Source organism: Sarcophilus harrisii, chromosome 3 (genome assembly GCF_902635505.1).
Source record: "Sarcophilus harrisii chromosome 3, mSarHar1.11, whole genome shotgun sequence".
Taxonomy (NCBI): domain Eukaryota; kingdom Metazoa; phylum Chordata; class Mammalia; order Dasyuromorphia; family Dasyuridae; genus Sarcophilus; species Sarcophilus harrisii.
This window is the reverse complement of record NC_045428.1, coordinates 445,316,420-445,338,127: the sequence shown is the minus strand read 5'-3', so window position 1 is coordinate 445,338,127 and position 21,708 is coordinate 445,316,420. Positions and strand designations below refer to the sequence as shown.

General features: G+C 33.3%; 1 protein-coding gene across 6 annotated transcripts in view; it reads right to left on the bottom strand.

The window, feature by feature from the left end:
• Positions 1–11,221: 11,221 nt before the first annotated feature.
• Positions 11,222–21,708, bottom strand: part of XPO4 (exportin 4) — a 125,603-nt gene continuing 115,116 nt past the window's right edge. For 5 of the 6 annotated variants that reach the window (XM_031960810.1, XM_031960809.1, XM_031960812.1 and 2 more), the window contains 4 exons: positions 21,430–21,560; positions 20,423–20,540; positions 18,939–19,031; positions 14,828–15,043 (listed from right to left, as the gene is read on the bottom strand). In XM_031960810.1, coding sequence (XP_031816670.1) covers positions 14,846–15,043; positions 18,939–19,031; positions 20,423–20,540; positions 21,430–21,560 — 540 coding nt within the window. In that variant the 3' untranslated portion in view covers positions 14,828–14,845. Of the gene's footprint in view, positions 15,044–18,938; positions 19,032–20,422; positions 20,541–21,429; positions 21,561–21,708 lie in introns of all 6 variants that reach the window. The other variant, XM_031960807.1, reaches the window with a different exon arrangement.

Genomic DNA, 21,708 nt, shown 5'->3' with positions numbered 1-21,708 from the left:
CCACTTCAGCTTCCTTTACTCTCAAATAAAACGTAGTCTTCATTCCAGTGCCCTCCGTTAGTCATTCCCTTTTATCCTATACGCGACTTGGCCGTTGTCCCGCCGTTCCCATCTTGGCAAAGCTACGGGGATGGTTTGCCTTTCCTTCTCCGACTCTTGGTTCAGATGAGGACACTGAGGCAAACAGTGCCCAGAATCCCTTCAGCTAGCATCCTGAAGGCAGATTCGAACTCGGGACCTCCTGATTCCAGGCCCGATGCTCTGTCCTCAGCGTTACCTACCTACTCCAAAGCTTGCAAATTTATAGAGACCTAATGTTTCAGGAGTAATAGTAGTAGGCGCTTAAGTCTTTAAAAAACAAAGGTCTTGTATTTTTATCTTCTGTGCTTAGTATAAGTTATTACATAATAAATGCTTATTGATTGCTTAAAGACCTCACTTCTTTCTCTTGGAAGAAAAGAAAAAGCACCTTATCCTAGCTCTTAAAGCCCTTCAAAGTCTAGTTCCTCTATACCTTTTCAGCCTTATTTCTCTCTTTCAGATTTTTTTAGGTTCCAGACAAAATAAACGGCCTTAGCTATTCGTCGAACTCCGTTTTCCCTTCTCCCACCTTGCAGTTGAATTAAGTCAAGCACTTCCCCGCAGTGCACAGCCTTCTTATTCTGTCTTAGAATCCTTTTCCTCTTCGAAGTTCAGTGCGGGTAGCACCTTATCTGAATCTTCTTCTTTGTCAAAGACTTTTCCTTAATTTTTTATGAATACTCCAGAATTATAAGCGTGGGGAAAACACAACTCTTAAATTTATCCTGTAGATAAATTGTTGGAATATTACCACCACTACCACGGGGTTCCTTAAGGTCAGGGACAGACTGTCTTTCTTTGTATCCCTCCTCCTTAACACAGTGCCTGCCCACATGGTTGGTGCTTAATAAACGCTTATTATTAAATTTAAGTATAATTATATATAACATATATAATAAATATTAATTAAAAATTAATAAATGTAGGATGATTTCAGAAAGGCGTGGAGAGACTCGAGAATGCATGAGGTCAGGGTGTTTGCTTTTTGTCTTTGTGTCCTAAGTGTTTAATATTGTTTGTTGAACTGCAAGAGTTTGAGAAATGGGAGACCCCAACACTAAGTACTGAATCACTTCAACACATACCAGGAAAGTTATAGTAATGTACTGGAGGTAGTAAACAGTGTTGAAGCTTTATTTATGTAGAAATAACCCACAAATCTTAAAGTTTTTAAAAATAAAGTTTTTCTACAAAATTGTTTAAGTTTTGGGAAAAGGGGGAAAACACCTTATTCCAGACAGCCCAGGAAAATGTACATGTCTAAGCAAAGTTTTTTTTTTTTTTTAAAGTATTTGGGCACAGATACAAAGTTGAAAAGATCAGAAAACTGAATTGGCCTTATAATTTAAGTACCCTAAAATTCCCTTTTATCCCAAATCCCATATAAGTTGAGGAATGAAAAAAGTTTATTTGCATATTCTTTAGGTGACTATAGTGTGCAGGCAGATTTAAAATTTGTGCTATCTTTGATACATGTAGTTTGGACAATTAAGATAGTCATCTCCTTCATTAAAATTAAATCAGCTGTTAATTTCACATAATCTGCCTGTCAGTACACTTTGACATCTACACAAATTGAGTTAATTTCTTTGGTATGTTTTCTGTTAGAATTTATATGCTAACTAATCTTTATCACCAGCATAGTGAACACTTCGGGAACTTCCAATTAATCATTGGCCCAATGATGACTGTCCTCCCCCACCTCAACTATTTACATAGCTCCATGGATCATCTCTATCTCTACAACTTTGCACAAGCTGTTCCCCACCTGGAATTCTCTTCCTTAAATATTCCCAATTAAAATCCCTTAGCCTTCCAAGTGAAGCCTTTTATGATCGTTTATTTAGTGCATACCTTTCTAAAATTGTATTTATTTTTCTTATTTTTGTATCCTCTATATGATCCTTGAGAATAGTGATTGTTTTTTCATTTTTGTTTGCAACCTCATACTTAATAAAGGGGCACATAGATGAACTAACCCACAGCACACAGTAAATCTTCTAAACGCTGTACTCTGTGGCAACATTCTGCTTTTAGATGTTGGATCACTTTAAATTAGCCTATTAAAAAGGACTGTTTAAAAATAAAGTAAAATGACTTTGCCAGTACCAGGAGTTGGAAAGAAAATATATAAAATATATAATTAAAGAAGTAGATTTAATGTAAAAAAAAAAAAAAAAAAAAAAAAAAAAAAAAAGATGGTGGTGGTGGTACTCTAGTAGAAAACAACTTATCCTATTTTTTAAAGATTTTTTTTTTTTTAATTAATGTTTTGTGCACGGGCCATTACTGTGATCTATTTTAGAATAGAAAAACTCCTTAGGAAAAAAGTGTTCAAATTTTCAGTCTGAAATACCATTTTAAAACCCTGTAATTTAAGAGTTGCTTTTAAAACACCTCTACACTAACATTTCATTTGCTTAGACATTTTTACTACCATAGAGTTGTACAAAGATTAAAGTTGCTCTCTATTTACCTCCACATTAACAACCCTGATCATTTCATGAAAGCTCACTAATAATTAAAAAAAAAAAAAAAAAAGTTGAGGGCTTAAAGGAGGGAGAAATATGCAATGCTGTTATTTGAATGGGTCCATCCAAAGTAATAAAAAGTATTAAAATTCATCAAAAACCAAGCAACCCTCACTAAAATAAAGGGCAATTTATCCACTTTATAGGATTAAACTCAAAAGTAGTTTTTAAATCCTTACCAGTGTGGGAATTAGCCACTTAGTGTAATAACTATCATGATATTCCTGAATTGAAAGGGTTATTAGAAGTAATGTAGTCCTACCTCTTATTCCAATAATTCTCCTCTCTATCATCCTTGACAAGAAGCTACCTATCCTCTGCTTTGAAATGTTTCCAGGGACAAGGAACTTCACATGGAAGCTCATTTAACTTCCAACTCTTTCTACTGAGCAGAACCTTCCACTGATAGATTCTATTCTATTGGCGTCGCACAAAATTGTCTCATCCATTTTTCACTTGACAGCCCTTCAAATATTTAAAAGCAGCTCTCTCATTCTCAATAAAGTTCTTCTTTTGATAAACATTTACCAGTTCTTTGAATCACAATATTACTTCGGGTGCCCTCCCCATTCTATTCTTTTGTTTTTGGATCCAATCCAGCTTGAATATATCTTTATTAAAACAATGTTCCACAAACTAAACAAAACATTGTAGGTATGAATAGGTATGAGCACAGCAGGATTAAGCAGGGCCATTACTCTTGGGTCTGGAGTCAAGATGACTCTTGTTTCTGAATTCAAATATGACCTTAGATACTTTACTATATCCATGTGACCTTGGAGAAATTACTTAATCCTGTTTACCTCAGTTTCCTCATCTGTAAAATGAGCTGAAGAAAATGGCAAACCACTCTAGTATTTTTGCCAGGAAAACCTCCAATGAGGTAATAAAGAGTTGGACACAACTAAAATTATCCAACATTATTATTAGGTTAGTCCAACATAACTTTTTTTTTTTTCTTTTGTGAACTTATTAGGCTTCTAATAATCATTTCTATTTGTGTTCAAATAGGAATTTGTGTGTGTGTTCAAAAATCACCTTATCTGTTCTAGAACTCTGAGGTAAATTAATGTGTAGAGGCCTATTATTCGGTATATGGGAGTTATCTAGTTGAAATATACTTTTTCTTATCAGGCCATATCCAGAATACTATATTCAATTTGTGCATCACATTTTAGTAGAGGCCCTAATAGGAAAGCTGAAACATTTAGAAGAGGGCAGCCAGAATGGTTGGAAGACTATTAAACATGTCATGAGTATTACTGAACAACATAATGGATATCTTAAAAGCATTTAAGGTTTATCATGAGACACATATTTCACTTAGCTCGAGGATATAATGAGAGTTGCATATAGGCATATTTAATATTTAAGCAGCTTAATTAAGGTAGAGGGGAATCTTTCTAATTAACCTTTAACATAGTCCTCAGAAGCAGAATGGGCTACCTTATGGGCAATAGTTCTCATTCAATGGTTTTTAGGAAGAGATAGGATAAACTTTAAGATTCTGCAAGAGTGATTCTTGCTCAGATATAGATCAGACTACGGCCTATCAACATTTAGATTTTGTTTAAAAAAAAAAACAAAAAAACAAAAAAACAAAAAAAAACCCTGATTCTTGGCTAAGAGGTTTTTAGCTATTATTTTTATAAAGTGCCCACAGACCATTCTTTCCATAATGTATTACAGAATTTTGCAACTAATAGTAATTCAATTCACAGGTAGTTTGTAGATTCTACCTGCTTTCCTAATTATAATGCATTTAATCAGAAAGACCCTCCCTGCTTTTTTTCTTTGCATTTTCCCAAATTTGTATAGATGAGGCTTATTTGAAAATTAAAGAATTCACTTTAAAAGTTTTTTTAAATAAACCCTTACTTTTTTAGCAATAAACTCTTAAGTATTTTAAAAAATTAACAGATAAAATTATATTAACAGGATATCTTGATGATCCTGAATTTTTTTCATTCACGATACTTTGCTAAATATCATCAAGAATATTGTTAGAACAGCATAAAATGGCATTCTTAAACCTCAGGTAGACCTGCTATTTACACTACACCAACATCAAAGTATAAGGCTGCATTAGTGAAAATCAAACCTGGTCTTGTGGCTCCGAACTAAGGACTCTTTCCTTTACACTGACACATGTCAAAATAAAGAACAAAATTTGAATTGCATAGTCAAGAAAATGAAATATTTAGCAAGATGTTAGTGGAGATAAGCTTTTTGCAACATGTATCAATTTAAGGAAACAAAATTGATATTAATACTGTGGATAAATAGCTAGTAACAAGTTACTTGACATTTGTTGTTGAGTTGTTTTAATTGTGTCCAACTCTTCATTACCCCATTTAGGGTTTTCTTAACAAAGATGTGGTTTGCCATTTTCTCACTCATTTTACAGATGAAGAAATTGAGGCAAAGAGTTAAATGACTTGGCTAGACTCACATATGTAATAAGTGTCTAAGGCTAAATTTGAACTCAGGAGATAACATTTCCCAACTCCAGGCCTGGTGCTCTATTCATTGTGCCTTGTTTTACATTAACAGCCCTTTTGTTCTTTGAGTCATCATGAATAATTTCTATATGGAGTATTTATCATTTGATTTTACATGTTATTTCCCTCCCTTCACATTTAAAATAAATGGTAAAACTTACTTTGAACTGTCACACAATGCAAAACCCAATAAAGATGCTTTAAGAAAAGTTCATATGGAAAAACAAAAGGTCAAGAATTTCAAGGGAATTAATGAAAAAAAAAATCAAATGATGGTGGCTTAGCTGTACCAGATCTAAAATTATATTATAGAGCAGCAGTTACCAAAACTATTTGGTATTGGCTAAGGAATAGATTAGTTGATCAGTGGAATAGATTAGGTTCAAGGGACAAAACAGTCAACAAATATAGCAACCTAGTCTTTGACAAACCCAAAGATCCCAGCTTTTGGGATAAGAACTTACTGTTTGATAAAAATTGCTGGGAAAATTGGAAACTAATATGGCAGAAACTAGGCATTGATCCATACTTAACGCCCGTACACCAAGATAAGGTCAAAATGGGTTCATGACCTAGGCATAAAGAATGAAATTATTAATAAATTAGAGGAACATAGGATAGTTTACCTCTCAGACCTGTGGAAGGGAAGGCCTTTATGACAAAGCAGAACTAGAGATCATTACTGATCACAAAATAGAAAATTTCGATTATACCAAACTGAAAAGTTTTTGTACAAACAAAACTAATGCAGACAAGATTAGAAGGAAGCAATAAACTGGGAAAATATTTTTACAGTCAAAGGTTCTGATAAAGGCCTCATTTCCAAAATATATAGAAATTAACTCTAATTTATAAAAAATCAAGCCATTCTCAATTGAAAAATGGTCAAAGGATATGAACAGACAATTCTCAGATGAAGAAATTGAAACTATTTCTAGTCATATGAAAAGATGCTCCAAGTCATTATTAATCAGAGAAATGCAAATTAAGACAACTCTAAGATACCACTACACACCTGTCAGATTGGCTAAGATGACAGGAAACAATAATGATGATTGTTGGAGGGATGCGGGAAAACTGGGACATTGATGCATTGTTGGTGGAGTTGTGAACGAATCCAACCATTTTGGAGAGTAGTTTGGAACTATGCTCAAAAAGTTATCAAACTGTGCATACCCTTTGATCCAGCAGTGTTACTACTGGGATTACATCCCAAAGAGATTATAAAGAAGGAAAGGGACCTGTATGTCACGAATGTTTGTGGCAGCCCTTTTGTAGTGGCTAGAAACTGGAAACTGAATGGATGTCCATCAGTTGGAGAATGGCTGAATAAATTGTGGTATATGAAAATTATGGAATATTACTGTTCTGTAAGAAATGACCAACAGGATGATTTCAGAAAGGCCTGGAGAGACTTACACGAACTGATGCTGAGTGAAATGAGCAGGACCAGATCATTATATACTTCAACAACAATACTAGATGATGACTAGTCCTGATGGATCAGGCCATCCTCAGCAACAAGATCAACCAAATCATTTCTAATGGAGCAGTAATGAACTGAACTAACTATACCCAGAAAAAGAACTCTGGGAGATGACTAAAAACCATTACATTGAATTCCCAGTCCCTATATTTATGCACACCTGCATCTTTGATTTCCTTCACAAGCTAATTGTACAATAATTCAGAGTCTGATTCTTTTTGTACAGCAAAATAATGTTTTGGTCATGTATACTTATTGTGTATCTAAGTTATATTTTAATATATTTAACATCTACTGGTCATCCTGCCATCTAGGGGAGGGGTGGGGGTAAGAGGTGAAAAATTGGAACAAGAGGTTTGGCAATTGTTAATGCTGTAAAGTTACCCATGTATAAATCCTGTAAATAAAAGGCTATTAAAAAAAAATATTAAAGACTTCTTTTTTTTATCAATGTTGTCAGTTCCATAATTGCCCACGATTCCAGAATTTTGAGAACTGAAAAAGACTGCGAAATGGAGATGAGTTCAACCTCCTCCTTTATGAGGTGAAGAACTTGAGGCTCAAAACAGCTAAATGACCTTGCCTAAGGCCCTAGAACTAGTCACTGATAAGATTGAGACTAGAACTCTGACGTCTCTATTTTGGCTATATGCTATGATTTAATTGCTGAATTTATGCACTGCAGTCTTCGAGTTGTTAGAATAACCATATATATATATATATATATATATATATATATATATTGTTTATGTCTACCCAATTCACTTAGTTTTCCCATTTTCCACTCCTATTTGTTTTTTTTTTCCAATTACATGTAAGAAAGTGGCAGTTTCAATAAAAAGTTTATCAAAAAAAGTTGGACCCTCTTTTTAAGATGAAAGATCAAATTCTTTCTAATGCAAACCAAAACTTCTGTTCATCTTACCTTTTATTCCCCACTCCTTTTTAAATTCCCTTCTACTTTTAACATTTTGTTTTTTAAAAAAAGAGCAAACTTTTTTCATTTACATTCTCATCTATTACGCTTACATTTTTAGTGCACCTTATTCCATCTACTTTTTATCACGACTTCTTTACACCTTTATCCCTTCTCCACTAGCACCTTTCGTTTTACTGTTACTTCCTCCAGTTTCCTTCATCCCTCCTTTTCCTTCCAAATGTATCAAGAGTTTAATTTCTGGGGCATCTAGGTGACGCAATGAATAGAGCACCAGCCCTGAAGTCGGGAGGACCTGAGTTCAAATTTGACCCTAGACACTTAATGCTTCCTATACGATCCTGGACAAGTCACTTAACCCCAATTGCCTCAGGAGGAAAAATTAGTTCCCTGTTACAATTCTTTAGCCTCAATAATTTTTCATTTAGTCATTCACCATACACTGAGTGATGTTAAATGAATTTTTATTATTAAATCACTTAATGATTTTCTTTCTTGATCTCTCATCTGCATTTGACATACCTTTTTCGAAATGCTTCTCTCTTCCTTGGCTTTGGTGCCATACATTCTTTTGGTTAGCCTATTTTTATTTCTTCTCCCTCTTCTACCCATCAGTTGCTTACATTCTATACTTCTTTCCACTTTTTCCCTTGGTAATTTTATCAGCCCTGACTTCAACCTTAATACAACTTCCACATTTCTGACATCTAACTTGACAGTATTTCCATTATTTCCTGGATATTTCCATCAGTGCTGTGCTACTGGCACTTAAAACTAAAGCCCTGGAACTGGTGTTATAACAACTGGGACCAGACCCCATAGAACACAATACCTCTGTGACTTTTGGCAAAACACTAAACCTCCATGGGCCACACAACACCCTTATCTATAACACTAAGGAAGGTTTTGAAGGAAAGGATCTAAGGATCTAAGGCTTTTGAAGTTTCTCCCAATTGAAAGTCAATGGGCCTGTCTCCAACAGAACTCATCCTCCTTTCAAAATTCCTAAGACTTTTCTTCTCTATTTTTCCTATTCATCCCCAATAATGACCTTTTAACAAGGCTATTGCAATAGTCTTCTAGCTCATGCTTTTTGCTTCTACTTCCCCATCCCAAATGGGGACATCCCGTGCTGACAAAGAACTTCAATAATCAGTCTCCTAAAGCAAGGCAGACAAGCAGCATGTTGGGGAAGTTTCTTATATGCATACTTTAAGAAACTGTTAATTGCTGAGATATAAACATATGCAAAAAGAATAACTCACTGGGCCATCTTTAATAGCTTGATTAGCTAAAGAAGAATAAGATGCAAACTTACCCAAGTATCCTAACACTGCTTTTCCCACAGTTTTTTTCAATAATCCATGTCATATTCTAGCTAACTACTCATTTCTAAAGAGTTAGAAGAAAGCACAACAATTGCTCATTCAATCTCTCATTTTCCAGATGAGGAAGACAAGTCCAGTGAAGCTGTGTGACTTACCAGCGGTCACACAAGACTAAATTGGTTTTAACAGTATTTGAACTTAGGTACTTTGACTCTTAAATCCAATATTTCTTTCTACTGTATTATTACTTTCCCCAAAATTTCTGAATAACCATCATTTGTCCAGTTCAAGATTGAACTCAAGTCATTTTTTCCCGTAATCTTCCTTGACCTCCCCCATAATCTAATAACATAGCATTTACTACTTCTCCTGATGTATTTTCACATTACACTTCTCCCAGTATGATAGTCTAGTACTAGACTTTATTACTTCAATGACTGCTTCAGACACTTGGCAATTAAAAGCTGTGTGACATCTGGGCAAATCTGAGAATATAAATGAAAAAAACTTTTGTTTCACCACCCTTCTCTCACCCACAGAAGATAACAAAACAAAACAAAAAAAACAAAGAACCCTTTTCAGAGTAAAACATTCTATTTTTTAAATTGGGCTTCAAAAATAAGTGTTACTGATTCCCATGAATGATTTTTTGAACAAGCTGTAGAATTCTTTTTTCCTACTGAATGCCTATAGGCTAACCAGATGATTCAGCTAGTTAGCCAAAGTAGCAGCCAAAAAAAGTTACTATTAACTCAAAGGGGAGTGGAAATTTGTCACAGATCTGACAAAAGTAATAAGTTTAATTGACCAAAATTAAAGATATTTCTAAGACCAGGGGATGACTACATTTTTATATCTGAATATTCCAAGGACAACCATCAGAGTTTATTAAGTATATTTTTGGCTGGAGGGAGGAAAAGAAGGTTTAATTTTATTTTACATTGGGTCTAAAAGTTCTCCCAAAGGAACATATAAACGTGTATTTCATCTTATCGATGTAAATCAATTAATATCTAATATGAAATTATTTTGTGAATGTGAAATGAATTCTTTTACTTTTACTCTTCCTATGCTGGTTAAATAGCCAATATGATTTAACAAATCTTATAAAAACCTGGAAAATACTCAAGAACACAAACAAATCACACATGGTCAAAACAAAAATGTAATAAAAATATTTAGTGAAAAAGACACATTTTAAACCCCCATTTATGGATTAAAAAAATACAAACAGAATTTTATCAGTTTGATATTCAGCTTGTAACTGGCTCAATTACACAGCCTTGATTTACTTCCTAAAGCCTTAATGCAGCATCTTTTGAAAAACTGAATGCAACTTTTATACCTTCATCATATTCTCAATAGAGGTAAATTTTTAAACATAGTATATATATATATATATGTGTGTGTATACACACACACACATATATATATATATTCCTAAGTATTTTAAAAAACTGAAAAAGTCTTTGTATATGTTTAAAATTTTAATTATAAATTTTTTAAAATTTACACGTGCTGTATGATAGCAGTGCTAACACTTTGTGACCATAAAACCACAAATTCACTGCACGGAGCTCTTCTTTGTACCAAATCACAATACCAAAATTTGTAATTTGTCATAATCTTATGCAGTACAGTATACCATAAGGTCTGTACTCAGAACATACTTGAGTCAGACTCTAGATAGGTATCTAGTGCAGATGTGGTATTTAATTTTATGCTAGGAAAATTAGCTATTAGTACACAAATAGCAGCTCCTAACAGCTAAGGATACTAGGAATGAAGACTGATAGGGAAAGAAACTAAAGCCTCATTTTACAGACAGAATTGAGGAATGATGTTAGGGGAGGGACAAAGAGATAGGTAAGTGTCTGGGATGAATGATTAACAAACCACAAAAGACTTTGTGGTTAAGCATCTGTTAACTGTTCAAAAACAAAATAAGTTGTGATGTCAATCCTAGGAGATTAATGTGCATTATCATACTCCCGTAACCTCTATAAAAGAGCCATCACCAGAGTCACTTTGCTATATATCCTTTAGAAAAGAGTCCACAAATATACCTAGAGGTCAAAAACTTTTCTTATTTATCTCTCATCCTTCCTCTCCCCAAGAGGCTTGATTTACATTATTAGGACAGAGTGAATGACAAGTTTACACTAGTGCCTGGGCCACACATATTCTATCATTATACATATGCCCCATCAGTTACCATTACAATCAATCTGGCACTTTTCACAGTTCTTAATAGTCAGGATATGATTAACTTTAGCTTTAACCATGGTATTCATATCAACTTTCAAAGAGTAGGTCCATTTTACAATTCCAAACACAATACACTTAATTTTTTTTTGTTGAGAAAATGGTTCAACTCAGTGCTTTTAGAAAAGGATTTGAGCCACATAGAATATCCATACATCTCTAACTTAAAAATAATTTTAAACATTATCAAATTCTTATGCAGCTAAGTAATTTTCACAATTTTGTAACTTAAGCCAAAAAAAAAAAATAAAATAAAATAAATCAAAAACAAAAAAACACCTCAGGACCAAATTCTTTATTCTCTGATTTAGTAGGATATGAGAGGAAGTACTAAAGTTACTTCTGAATAAAAAATTTAAAAAAAAAATCTCATTCTCCCATATTCTCTTAATGGTGACAGAAACAGCTAAGATTTTATGACACAACTACTTTTACTGATGAGAGCTGCAAAAGGACCATCAATAATTTTGTAATTGAAGAAACTTAAAAAAAAAAAAAATTCAAGTGACAGATTTTTTGCTCCACAATGACACTTAATGTTAAAATCTTATAATATCTTATAATATTACAATGGTTTTCTTTTGGTGCTTGAGTTCGTACAAATAGCAACAGAGATAAGACAATGTGGATGAGAAAAATGAAAACTTGATATTTAGTTAGGTTAATGGACTAAGTCAACTAAATACAGTGGATGGGAATAATAAATTTTGGACAGGGAAAGGAATCACTCAAGATTTTTGACTGTAAAAAAGGGAAAATGTAGGGATTTTTTTTTAAAGAGTAATAAATATTTCATCTGAATAGAGAAATGTTATACAAATCAGATACATGGTATACAACAATTAAAAAAGACTAAATTCTATAAACAACTTCTAAGAAAAACTGTAAAAATCTTTTTTCTTAAAAAAAAAAGTCATAATTCACAGCAGGTGAAACTCAATAAGAGTGATGCTAACATGCCATGTATCCAAAAAAGATTTAGGGATGGCAGGAAAAATCAAATAATTGTACTTAAAAGGACATTAGGACACTTGTCAAGTAAATACAGTTGAAAGAGGCAGCCATCCAACCAGCAGAAGGAGCACAGTGACAAACTGACCTTTTTTTTGGCTAGCACTATGATGACGCCAGTTTTTTATGCTATTATATCATACAAAAGCTAACAAAAGACAACTTGATTTTGCCTCAGGAAACAAAGTAAAAAAAATGAATAATTGAATGAACAAAGTTGAAAGGAAAACTCGAGATATATAAAGAGCAGAAATTTACACACACACACACACACACACACACACACAGTCTAGAGATAAAATACTTGACAATGTTCCTTTAACATATGTGTATAAAGGGGTAAAAAGTTGTTTTTTTTTTTTTTTTTTTAAATCCTTGAAATTTTAACAGGTAGTCAGTTATAACCAGAAAAGTCAACTTATCAGAATAAAAATGTTCTTGAAACCAACTGGGCAATAATTCAATTCCCCCTCCACACATTCCCCCCAAACAAAGCTTTAAATAAAGTTTAACTATTTTAGTGTATTAATTGGTGTCTCCACTTGCTAGCCCTCTCCCAAAATGACATTATTATATTTTAATTCTCTGAAGTTTGATTTGGTCCAATATAAAGCAAATATCCTTTTATTCAAAATCTGCCTACAAAATTGCACTAAGATTAATATCCTTGGCATATTTGGTAAAGATACAATCTGGTAGGCAGTTTACTAAATATAAATGTCATTTATTTATTAAAATGTTTTTCACTCAACCAAATTAATGTTAATTATTTTTCCAACTTGATTTTCATTCCAGCTCCTGCCAGCCAACTTAATATTAAAGCAACAACTTACATTGCCATACCTTTTGCAAGGAGATGGATGTACATCTCTAATGATCAAGCCCAAGAAGGGTTGGAAAACTGAGGTCATTAGTTAAAAGAAAAATGGAAAACCAATGCAAAATAAGATGGATACTGATTAACATAGCAACAATCTAACATCTTGAAGGATGAAAATGGAATTTTAGGAAATCTAAAAATAGCTTCACATTTTAATAAGTCTTATTGAAAATATTTTAAGATATGGAAAGAGGCCATATCAATTGAATTTTTTTTTTCCTAAAAAAGATTTATGTTAACAGCCTTTAAGATAAGGTTTACTCCAGCCCAGCTTTTATTTAATAATGTATTAATTTAAGAAAAAGGTATCTCAAAAGAGTGATGGCACTTTGCCCTTGAATTCATACATAATATCACATGCATGGGTTGGAGAGAATTTAGATGCTAGAGATTAGTTGACTGTAATTGCGTTGAGATGAACTGATAAAGATGGCACAGCGTTACAAATGTGATACTACACACAACTGAATAAAAAGTGGATATACTATACAGAAATTATTCCACAGCACACAAATGTTGAACACAGTGGAAGGACAAATCCCTCCCTCCCTATCAAAAACTGCAATTGTGCTCATAGTACAGGACTATACAGTCTACTCTCAGTTTGCTACATTCTTGTTGTAGATCAGACTGATCAGTATGCTTGTGGCTTGTTAAAACATGGTCATTTTCAATATTTAAGCTGGCACACAGAACTAAAGAGAACATGGCAGTACTGGAAAGGAAGTCCCTGATTGTGAAACATAAGTGGGAAATAGTAGAGCATCTAACAGTGTAGTTTTTACTTTTGAAATTAAATTTATGTGGCTCCTGATGAAAAGAGTACAACATCCCAGTCTAGCATAATTATTGCCCCTAATGCCCCAACTTAAATTATAGTTTGTATAAATCAATAATTTATACTCTTTTTGACTTGTTATTGCTTAAGCAAACTATTCAGTGTAGATTGTTACAGCTGTGTGCAATGTAGTTGGATTAAAACAAACTTTAAATAGACTACACATGAACCTTTCATTGACTCATGTTTACAGAAACACATACTATCAAAAAGGAGAAATAGGGAGACAGCAGCTAACAACCTAAACCAATTGTTGAAGCATCAAAACTTGCATTTTTACCAAAATGCCTGCTCTTTCTGTATTCCTTTTTTTAAAATTAAGGCAATGAAATGGCTACAGTTCCTAAAGTTCTTTTTAGGGAACAAAACATACAACTTTTTTTCCTCCTGAATCTCAGGCACCAGAAAAAATAAAAACCCGTATTACATACATCTGTAACACTGGGTTGATGCAGGAAAACAAAACAAATAAAACACAGAAGTTAAAAAATAAGCCCAACATTTGGTGATGTTTTTCCCCCCGCTGGATCATGAACTCAATCTTCAGAGAGGAAAAAATAAAGCTTATAATAACAAAACCAGGTAGAGTTTTGAATGTCTACAGAATACGCCATCTAAAATGTTTTCAGTAACAAAAATTCTAACCTTTATCTGGCCATCTATGTTTAGACAAACGGGGAAAAAGGCACTGAATATATATTTCATGGTGCCATATCTGTTTGCACATATATGGAATTTCATTTTGAAAATTTCAAATTGCCATTCATTTTCTAAAACACATATGACAGATTGTAGCTAACACATAGTAGCAGAAGCTGATTCAAAGTTGACCTCTCCTGTGTCACTGATTTACATAACAAACTTTCAGGCTCTTCAAAATACAAAATGGCCAAAGAACCCAGCAACAGGAAAAACGACTTAAGTCAACTTTCAGCATTTCAGTGCATTTTGCAGAAAGGGTCTAAATTAAGCATATAGTTTTGTTGTTTATTTTACACAAAGGAGACCACCAACATTTGCCATAAATTCTTCTAAACTCTTTAGGAAGGCCATCTTCTGTTTACGGTCCAGCGTGGGAGGAGTGCTGCTTGCAGTAAGCTTATTGAAGGCATCTGCTAATCTCTGGTAAATGACTGGGTCTTGCTGACTTGACAGTAAGGTTTCAACCAATTCTGAGTATTCAGCCTAATGAAGAAACAATAAATTAAAATACATATATGATAGCTAAAACAAGAAAATGTGCTTTTTAAAGACTTTAAATACTATATTCTGTAGGTCATCATTGCTAACAACTTATATTTATCAAATGTACTTTGTTCTTAGAAAACTACTGAATTATAGCGGTTTGTTTAGTTTATTAATATCAAAACGAAAATATCTTTTCAGTTTCCTATATACAAAACAGAGATAATTTCATTTGTCTAGTCTAACTCGTTTTGAGGTAATAATGTGAAAAGCATGCTATAAAATTTTAAAGATGAAGAAACTGAAGCTGAAAGAGGCGAACTTTGTCCAGGCTTATACAACTATTAATTGTCTGAGGCAGAATTGAAACTCATATCTTCCCAATTACAACACCAGAGACTTCTCCATTGTGAAGCAGAAAGGAGATACAAGTGTAGAAGTAAAGGAAAGTCAGAGTGTGGAAAGTTCTAATTATTAGACTACTAAGGGGAGTCTGAGCTTTTTCGGAAGGGAACAGAATCATGGAAGGGTTCTGAGCAGAGAAGTGATATGACCAGCTTTATGCCTAACCATGCCTGTTTGGAGAGGGAAGAAAAGGAGCAGCAGTGAGGCTTGTTAAGAGGTTACTTCAGGATTAAGGCATGTAGTAATGTTGTTCTGGAAAAGGGAGGAGGAAATTGGAATACTAAAGCTAAGGCATAGGTAAAATAACCGACAGGTTTTGGAGGAATGCAGAATCGTCAACAAAAATAATTCCAGGGTCTTGGTTATGAGAGAAGAATGATCTCAGAATGAGTTCTGATTCTTTCATTTTTTGGCAATATAATGCCAGGCAATTCATCTAACCTCTCTGAGTCTGAGTTTTCTTCCCTTTGAAAAGATTGAAATCCTACTTTGTGGAGTTATGCAAGAAAAACCCTTTGAAAATAAAAATTCAGTATTATTGTTCTGTAAGAAATGACCAACAGGATGATTTCAGAAAGGCCTGGAGAAATTTACATGAACTAATGCTAAGTAAAATGAGCAGGACCAGGAGATCATTATATATTTCAACAACAATACTATATGATGATCAATTCTGATGGACGTGGCCATCTTCAACAATGAGATGAACCAAATCAGTTCTAATGGAGCAGTAATGAACTGAACTAGCTACGCCCAGAGAAAGAACTCTGGGAGATGACTAAAAACCATTACATTGAATTCCCAATCCCTATATTTTTGCCCGCTTGCATTTCTGATTTCCTTCACAGGCTAATTGTACACTATTTCAGAGTCCGATTCTTTTTGTACAACAAAATAACTGTTTGGACATGGATACTAATATTGTATTTAATTTATATTTTAACATGTATTGGTCAACCTGGCATCTGGAGGAGGGGGTAGGGAGAGAAGGGGAAAAATTGGAACAAAAGGTTTGGCAATTGTCAATGCTGTAAAATTACCAATACACATAACTTGTAAATAAAAAGCTATAATAATAAAAAATAGAAAATATAAATTCAAGATATATATTGTGACCATGTCAAGATACAGCTAAAGAAAGGTAATTATGGGAGTCACTGGAATTGAGAAATTATTTGGACAAATTGCTAATGTGAATAATAAAGTCCCTGAGAATGATAGCAAGATAGTGGCAGAGAGAACTATAATTCAGCTAGTTACTGAATTCACTGAGGAGATTAAGAATATAAATGGGAGGCAAGTAGATTCTAGAAAGAAGAATGGGGAAGATAAGTCTTCAAGAATAATATATTTTAACTAAATATTAAAGCTCAAAATTATGGAGAATAGAAGGAAGGCTCAGTAAAAACAAAAAACTGGGGTTAGGGATTTTGAAATGCATTGTAGAATCTCCTTCAGTATAGGAAAGGCAAAATATAACGAATACACTAAATGGCATTTCCAATAGACTTGTATTATTTATTTCCTAGATTTTTTTCCTGTTAGAAGTCTCTGGATAAATAATTGCTAACCTATATGTAAAAAATATTTATATATTTTCTCTACTTGCTTTCTTCTCGACTTCTCTATAACACCTGATTCTGTTGACCACTCTCTCCTAGACAATTATTACTTCCTGGGTTTTTTTTCCTATCTGCCTGACCATTATTTTCTGACTCCTAGGCTGGCCATTCATTTACATCACTTCCTAATACAGAGGTACCTGGAGACCCTATACTGGAGCTGGCTCTCTTTTCTCACTATACCCTCACAGCTCTGACAGACTGAATTATACATCTATCTATCCAGTCCCATGCTCTTTCCTAAACCCTAGTGCTGTATCTCTTTCTATAAGATATATCTAACAGGATGCTATATAGACATCTATTTCTGATCTGTCAAGGGTTTTATCCTGGTTCAGCAATATCCATGTCTCTTCATTCCTCCTCACCTTATATATCTAATCAGTTGCCATTTCTACCTCCACAATATCCCTGACATGCATCCTCTTTCTCATTCATCTGAACTTTAGAAACTCTGTGTCAATTCCTCATCTCCTGTCTAGACTATTGCAATGACTTCATAATTGACTTCTTTACCTCAAATCTCTGCCCTCTCCAATCTATTTTCCACATAGCTACAGAAGTGATGCTTCTTAAGTACAGATAGGACTCAGTCACTCCTCTATTCAATAAATTCCAATAGTTCACTATTGACTGTAAGGATAAAATATAAATCCCTCTGTTTAGCATATGAAAGCATTAACCTATCTAGCTTCATTATACATAACTTCCCTTCCCTCACATAATGGTAGGAGTTCTTTAAAAAGGGTCCATTAACTCCATTTTTTAATATTTTGATAATGGTATTTCAATATAAATTGCTTTCCTTGTAATCCTATGTATTTAATTTTATGTTCCTTAATACATTATTTTAAGGAAGGATTCATAAGTTTTCCTAGACAATCAAAAGGGTCCATAATCTAAAAAAAAAGCTAAGGACACCAGCTCTTTGGTCTAGCCAAACTATGTTAATTGCTATTTTCTATACAGATGAGTTTTATCGCCTTCCTATCTCCCTACCTTTGAACTGGCCCCTATTTCTGGAATGCATTCTCACTTTATTCTAGTCTCATAGAACACTTAATTTTCTTTAAAACTCAGCTCATAAGGATTATTCATGATGCTTTCTAAAAAGGTGCTGTACTGACTAGTCATTAACTGCAAATGAAATTTATGTAAGTTTTATGTTGATGGAGAGGGGCAGCAACAAATAGTAAAAAGAATAGTGGAATAAAAGTTAAGAAATTGAGTTCTAGTCATGAGTTTGATCATTAGCCTCAACCTGTAGCAAGTCTCTTTTTCTTACAGAGGGGGCTATTTTTTCAGTCTATAAAATGAGATGACTAGATTAACTACTTTCAAGATATATAATTATGATTTTGTCTTTATGGATAAGTTAAGCTGATGAGGGAAGTATTATAGATTGACTGAAATCAGACCCAAAGAACTAAGCATTAGAATGTTTTTGAACAGACTACTCATAATAACTGAATTACTGGCAAATATTCTTTTTATATGTAACCTTATATAAAGCAAAATTATTGTTTATATAACCCTAATTAAATTACTTGAAATAAATAGCAGTATAAATATCCATGCTGTGAAGAGCAAATAGAAAAAATAGCTTACTATTACTGAAGCCAAAGGGCTCTCTAACAATTTCTCTGGACAAATTATAATAGGTCTCTCCCATGTCACTTTTATGTATAATCCAAAATGTAGATTTGCTTTTAATTTTTTGTTCAGAACTTAGCACAGTGCTTGGCCGATGTTGGCAATTAATAAAAACTTGCTGATTTTGTCAGGTCAATCCCAGTTGATACTCACAATAGCTAGAATATCTACAAAATAATTTAACTTCTAAAACATTTCAAAATAAACTTTAATACCTGATGCAAACACACTAATGTATAGAATGCCTCGCCTGCTGCAGTTGTCATCTCTGTGTTGTGCTTTTGCAATACCAGCATATCAAAGACCAGCTGAAATCATACAACAAATGAAAGTTGTTAAAGAGCATACTGTCATTTCATCTACTCTGAAAAAATCAAGGTACTCACAAACCTTCATCCTTCCCATATCTATTGCTTTTTAAAGTGAGGAAAAAAATTTTGTTATCAATTTACTAGGTCAATTACATTAAAGTAAGTAATGTTTAATGCCTATGAATCAATAATATATTATCAGTTTAAAATTATAAGGTATAATGCTGTTTATACAATTATAAATTTCCCAATAGTTTTTAATCATAATAATTTTCAAGTTTCAAAATAAGACTGTTTGATGAGGTGATTCAGGCAATTCCAATAGTATTGTGATGGAAAGAATCATCCACATCTAGAGAATAGACAATGCAGACTGAATATGGATCACAACATAATATTTTCACCTTTTTTTGGTTGTTGTTTGCTTGATTGGTTTTATCTTTCTCATTTCCCCCTCCATTTCATCTAATTTGTCTTGTACAACATGATAAATATGGAAATATATTTAGAAGAACTGCACACATTTAACCTATATTGAACTATTTGCTATCTAGGGGAGGAGGGGGAGAGAGGAAGAAAAATTTGGAACACAAGATTTTGCAAGAGTAAATGTTGAAATACTATATGATGATCAATTCTGATGGATGTGGCCCTCTTCAACAATGAGATGATCCAAATCAGTTCCAATAGAAAAGTTATGAATTGAACCAGCTACACGCAGTGAAAGAACTCTGGGAGATGACTATGAACCACCATATAGAATTCCCAATCCCTCTATTTTTTTGTTTGTCTGCATTTTTGATTTCCTTCACAGGCTAATTGTACACTATTTCAAAGTCCGATTCTTTTTGTATAGCAAAATAACTGTATGGACATGTATACATATATTGTATTTAACTTATACTTTAACATATTTAACATGTATTGGTCAACCTGCCATCTGGGGGAAGGGGTAGAGGGAAGGAGGGGAAAAGTTGGAACAAAAGGTTTTGCAATTGTTAATGGTGAAAAATTACCCATGCATATATCTTGTAAATAAAAAGCTATATAAAAAGAAAGTGAATGTTGAAAACTATCTTTGCGAGTATTTTGAAAAATAAAAAGCTATTATTATTTTTTAAAAATAAAGCTGTTGGAAGAATTCAGTGTAATCTCTTTTTCTGCAAGGTTAGTTCTCCCTATGCACTAGGGCTTACTGCCTATCCCATGTGCCTTTAGTTTAATTATTAAAAAAATCAAATTAGCAACAATTTTTCATTCTTCACAATTTAATGTAACAAATACTAATTTCAGAAAAAGATTTTTTATATAATGCCATTCTTAAAGAACAGAGATATAAAATCTAAAACCATCATATGATTTGCCAACATTCCATCTAGATTACTTACCTTAAGAAAGTGTCTTGTTGCTACAAAGAGTGGTGAATCTGTTTCTTGTGCTTTTGCACACTGTTCAGCTAATGGAGTCAAGGCCTCCAGACAAAGCTGGCAAACCTCAGAACTCATTCTGATCATTAGGGTTAAAGAATAAAATAAATTTAACATTGTTATATTTTATTAATGTGTGCAATTTGCCAGTAAATAATTTTTTTTAACAGTAACAGAAAAATTCTAACTACTGTATCTGGTGACAGCTAGTTATGAATATAGATAATCAAGCATTAACCTCTGCAATCTCCAGAGATCTATCTGCAACTTAATCAGCTTAGGTACAAATTACAATGACACAATATATAATATTATATGAAGATAGTTTCAGCAGCTAAAAACATTTATCATCTTGTAGTCAAAAATCTGGTAAAAAGTCTCCCAAACTTAGTGAGGATGGTCCTTAGAGAAGAGATAAATAACATATGGTTGAATTTGTAATTAAAAACTTTCCAGTTCAGTACAACTTGTCAGAGTTTGAATTCTAATGGAATAGACCAAAAGAATTCCTTGCTACAATGATTTAGAAGAGTAGGACTCTTGCTCTCTTGCACTTAAGAAGAAAAACTACTTAACTTTTAGGAATTGCCACAGTTAACAGTTCATTTCTAACACCTACAACAGATGAAAAGATGTATTATTCTTATCATCAGCAACAGTCCATTGGCAATGAAACATGAAACATCTTGGATTCACACCAGTGACATAAGATGAGTGTCAGATCATAAACTAAGACTGAGGAATGATTTTGGGACATAAGCCCAAAAACCTATGGAATCATTCTGTAAGAAGTTACGAGTGTGGTAAACTACTAACAGCCTAACAAAAGAAAGAACAAAATGAAGCTAGTATAGAAAGGACAATAATTATTAAGAAAGCACAAGTGAACTGAAAAATAAAAATCCCAAATATGTTATCCTCTGTCCAAACGGTTAAGTTCTACAAATGCTCATTCATTTAAAGGATACGATGTCATTCCCAGTTCTAGGGAGTACATTAGGCTCTTAAATAGGTCCTCAGGAAGCTGTGGAATTTTCTCAGGAAAGATCTCACAGATAAATGTAATTAATTTATAGTACTGATTACATAGGGTTGGAAACTGTCAAAGAAGCAAATTATTACAAATATTATTTGTCTTTGTTATTAATTTTTATTCCCACCAAGACTGAAAAAAGACAACATCCTACAAGGTTCTAGGTTTGGGATTTAAAAGGAATAATAACTAAATAAGAACGATGATATTTTTA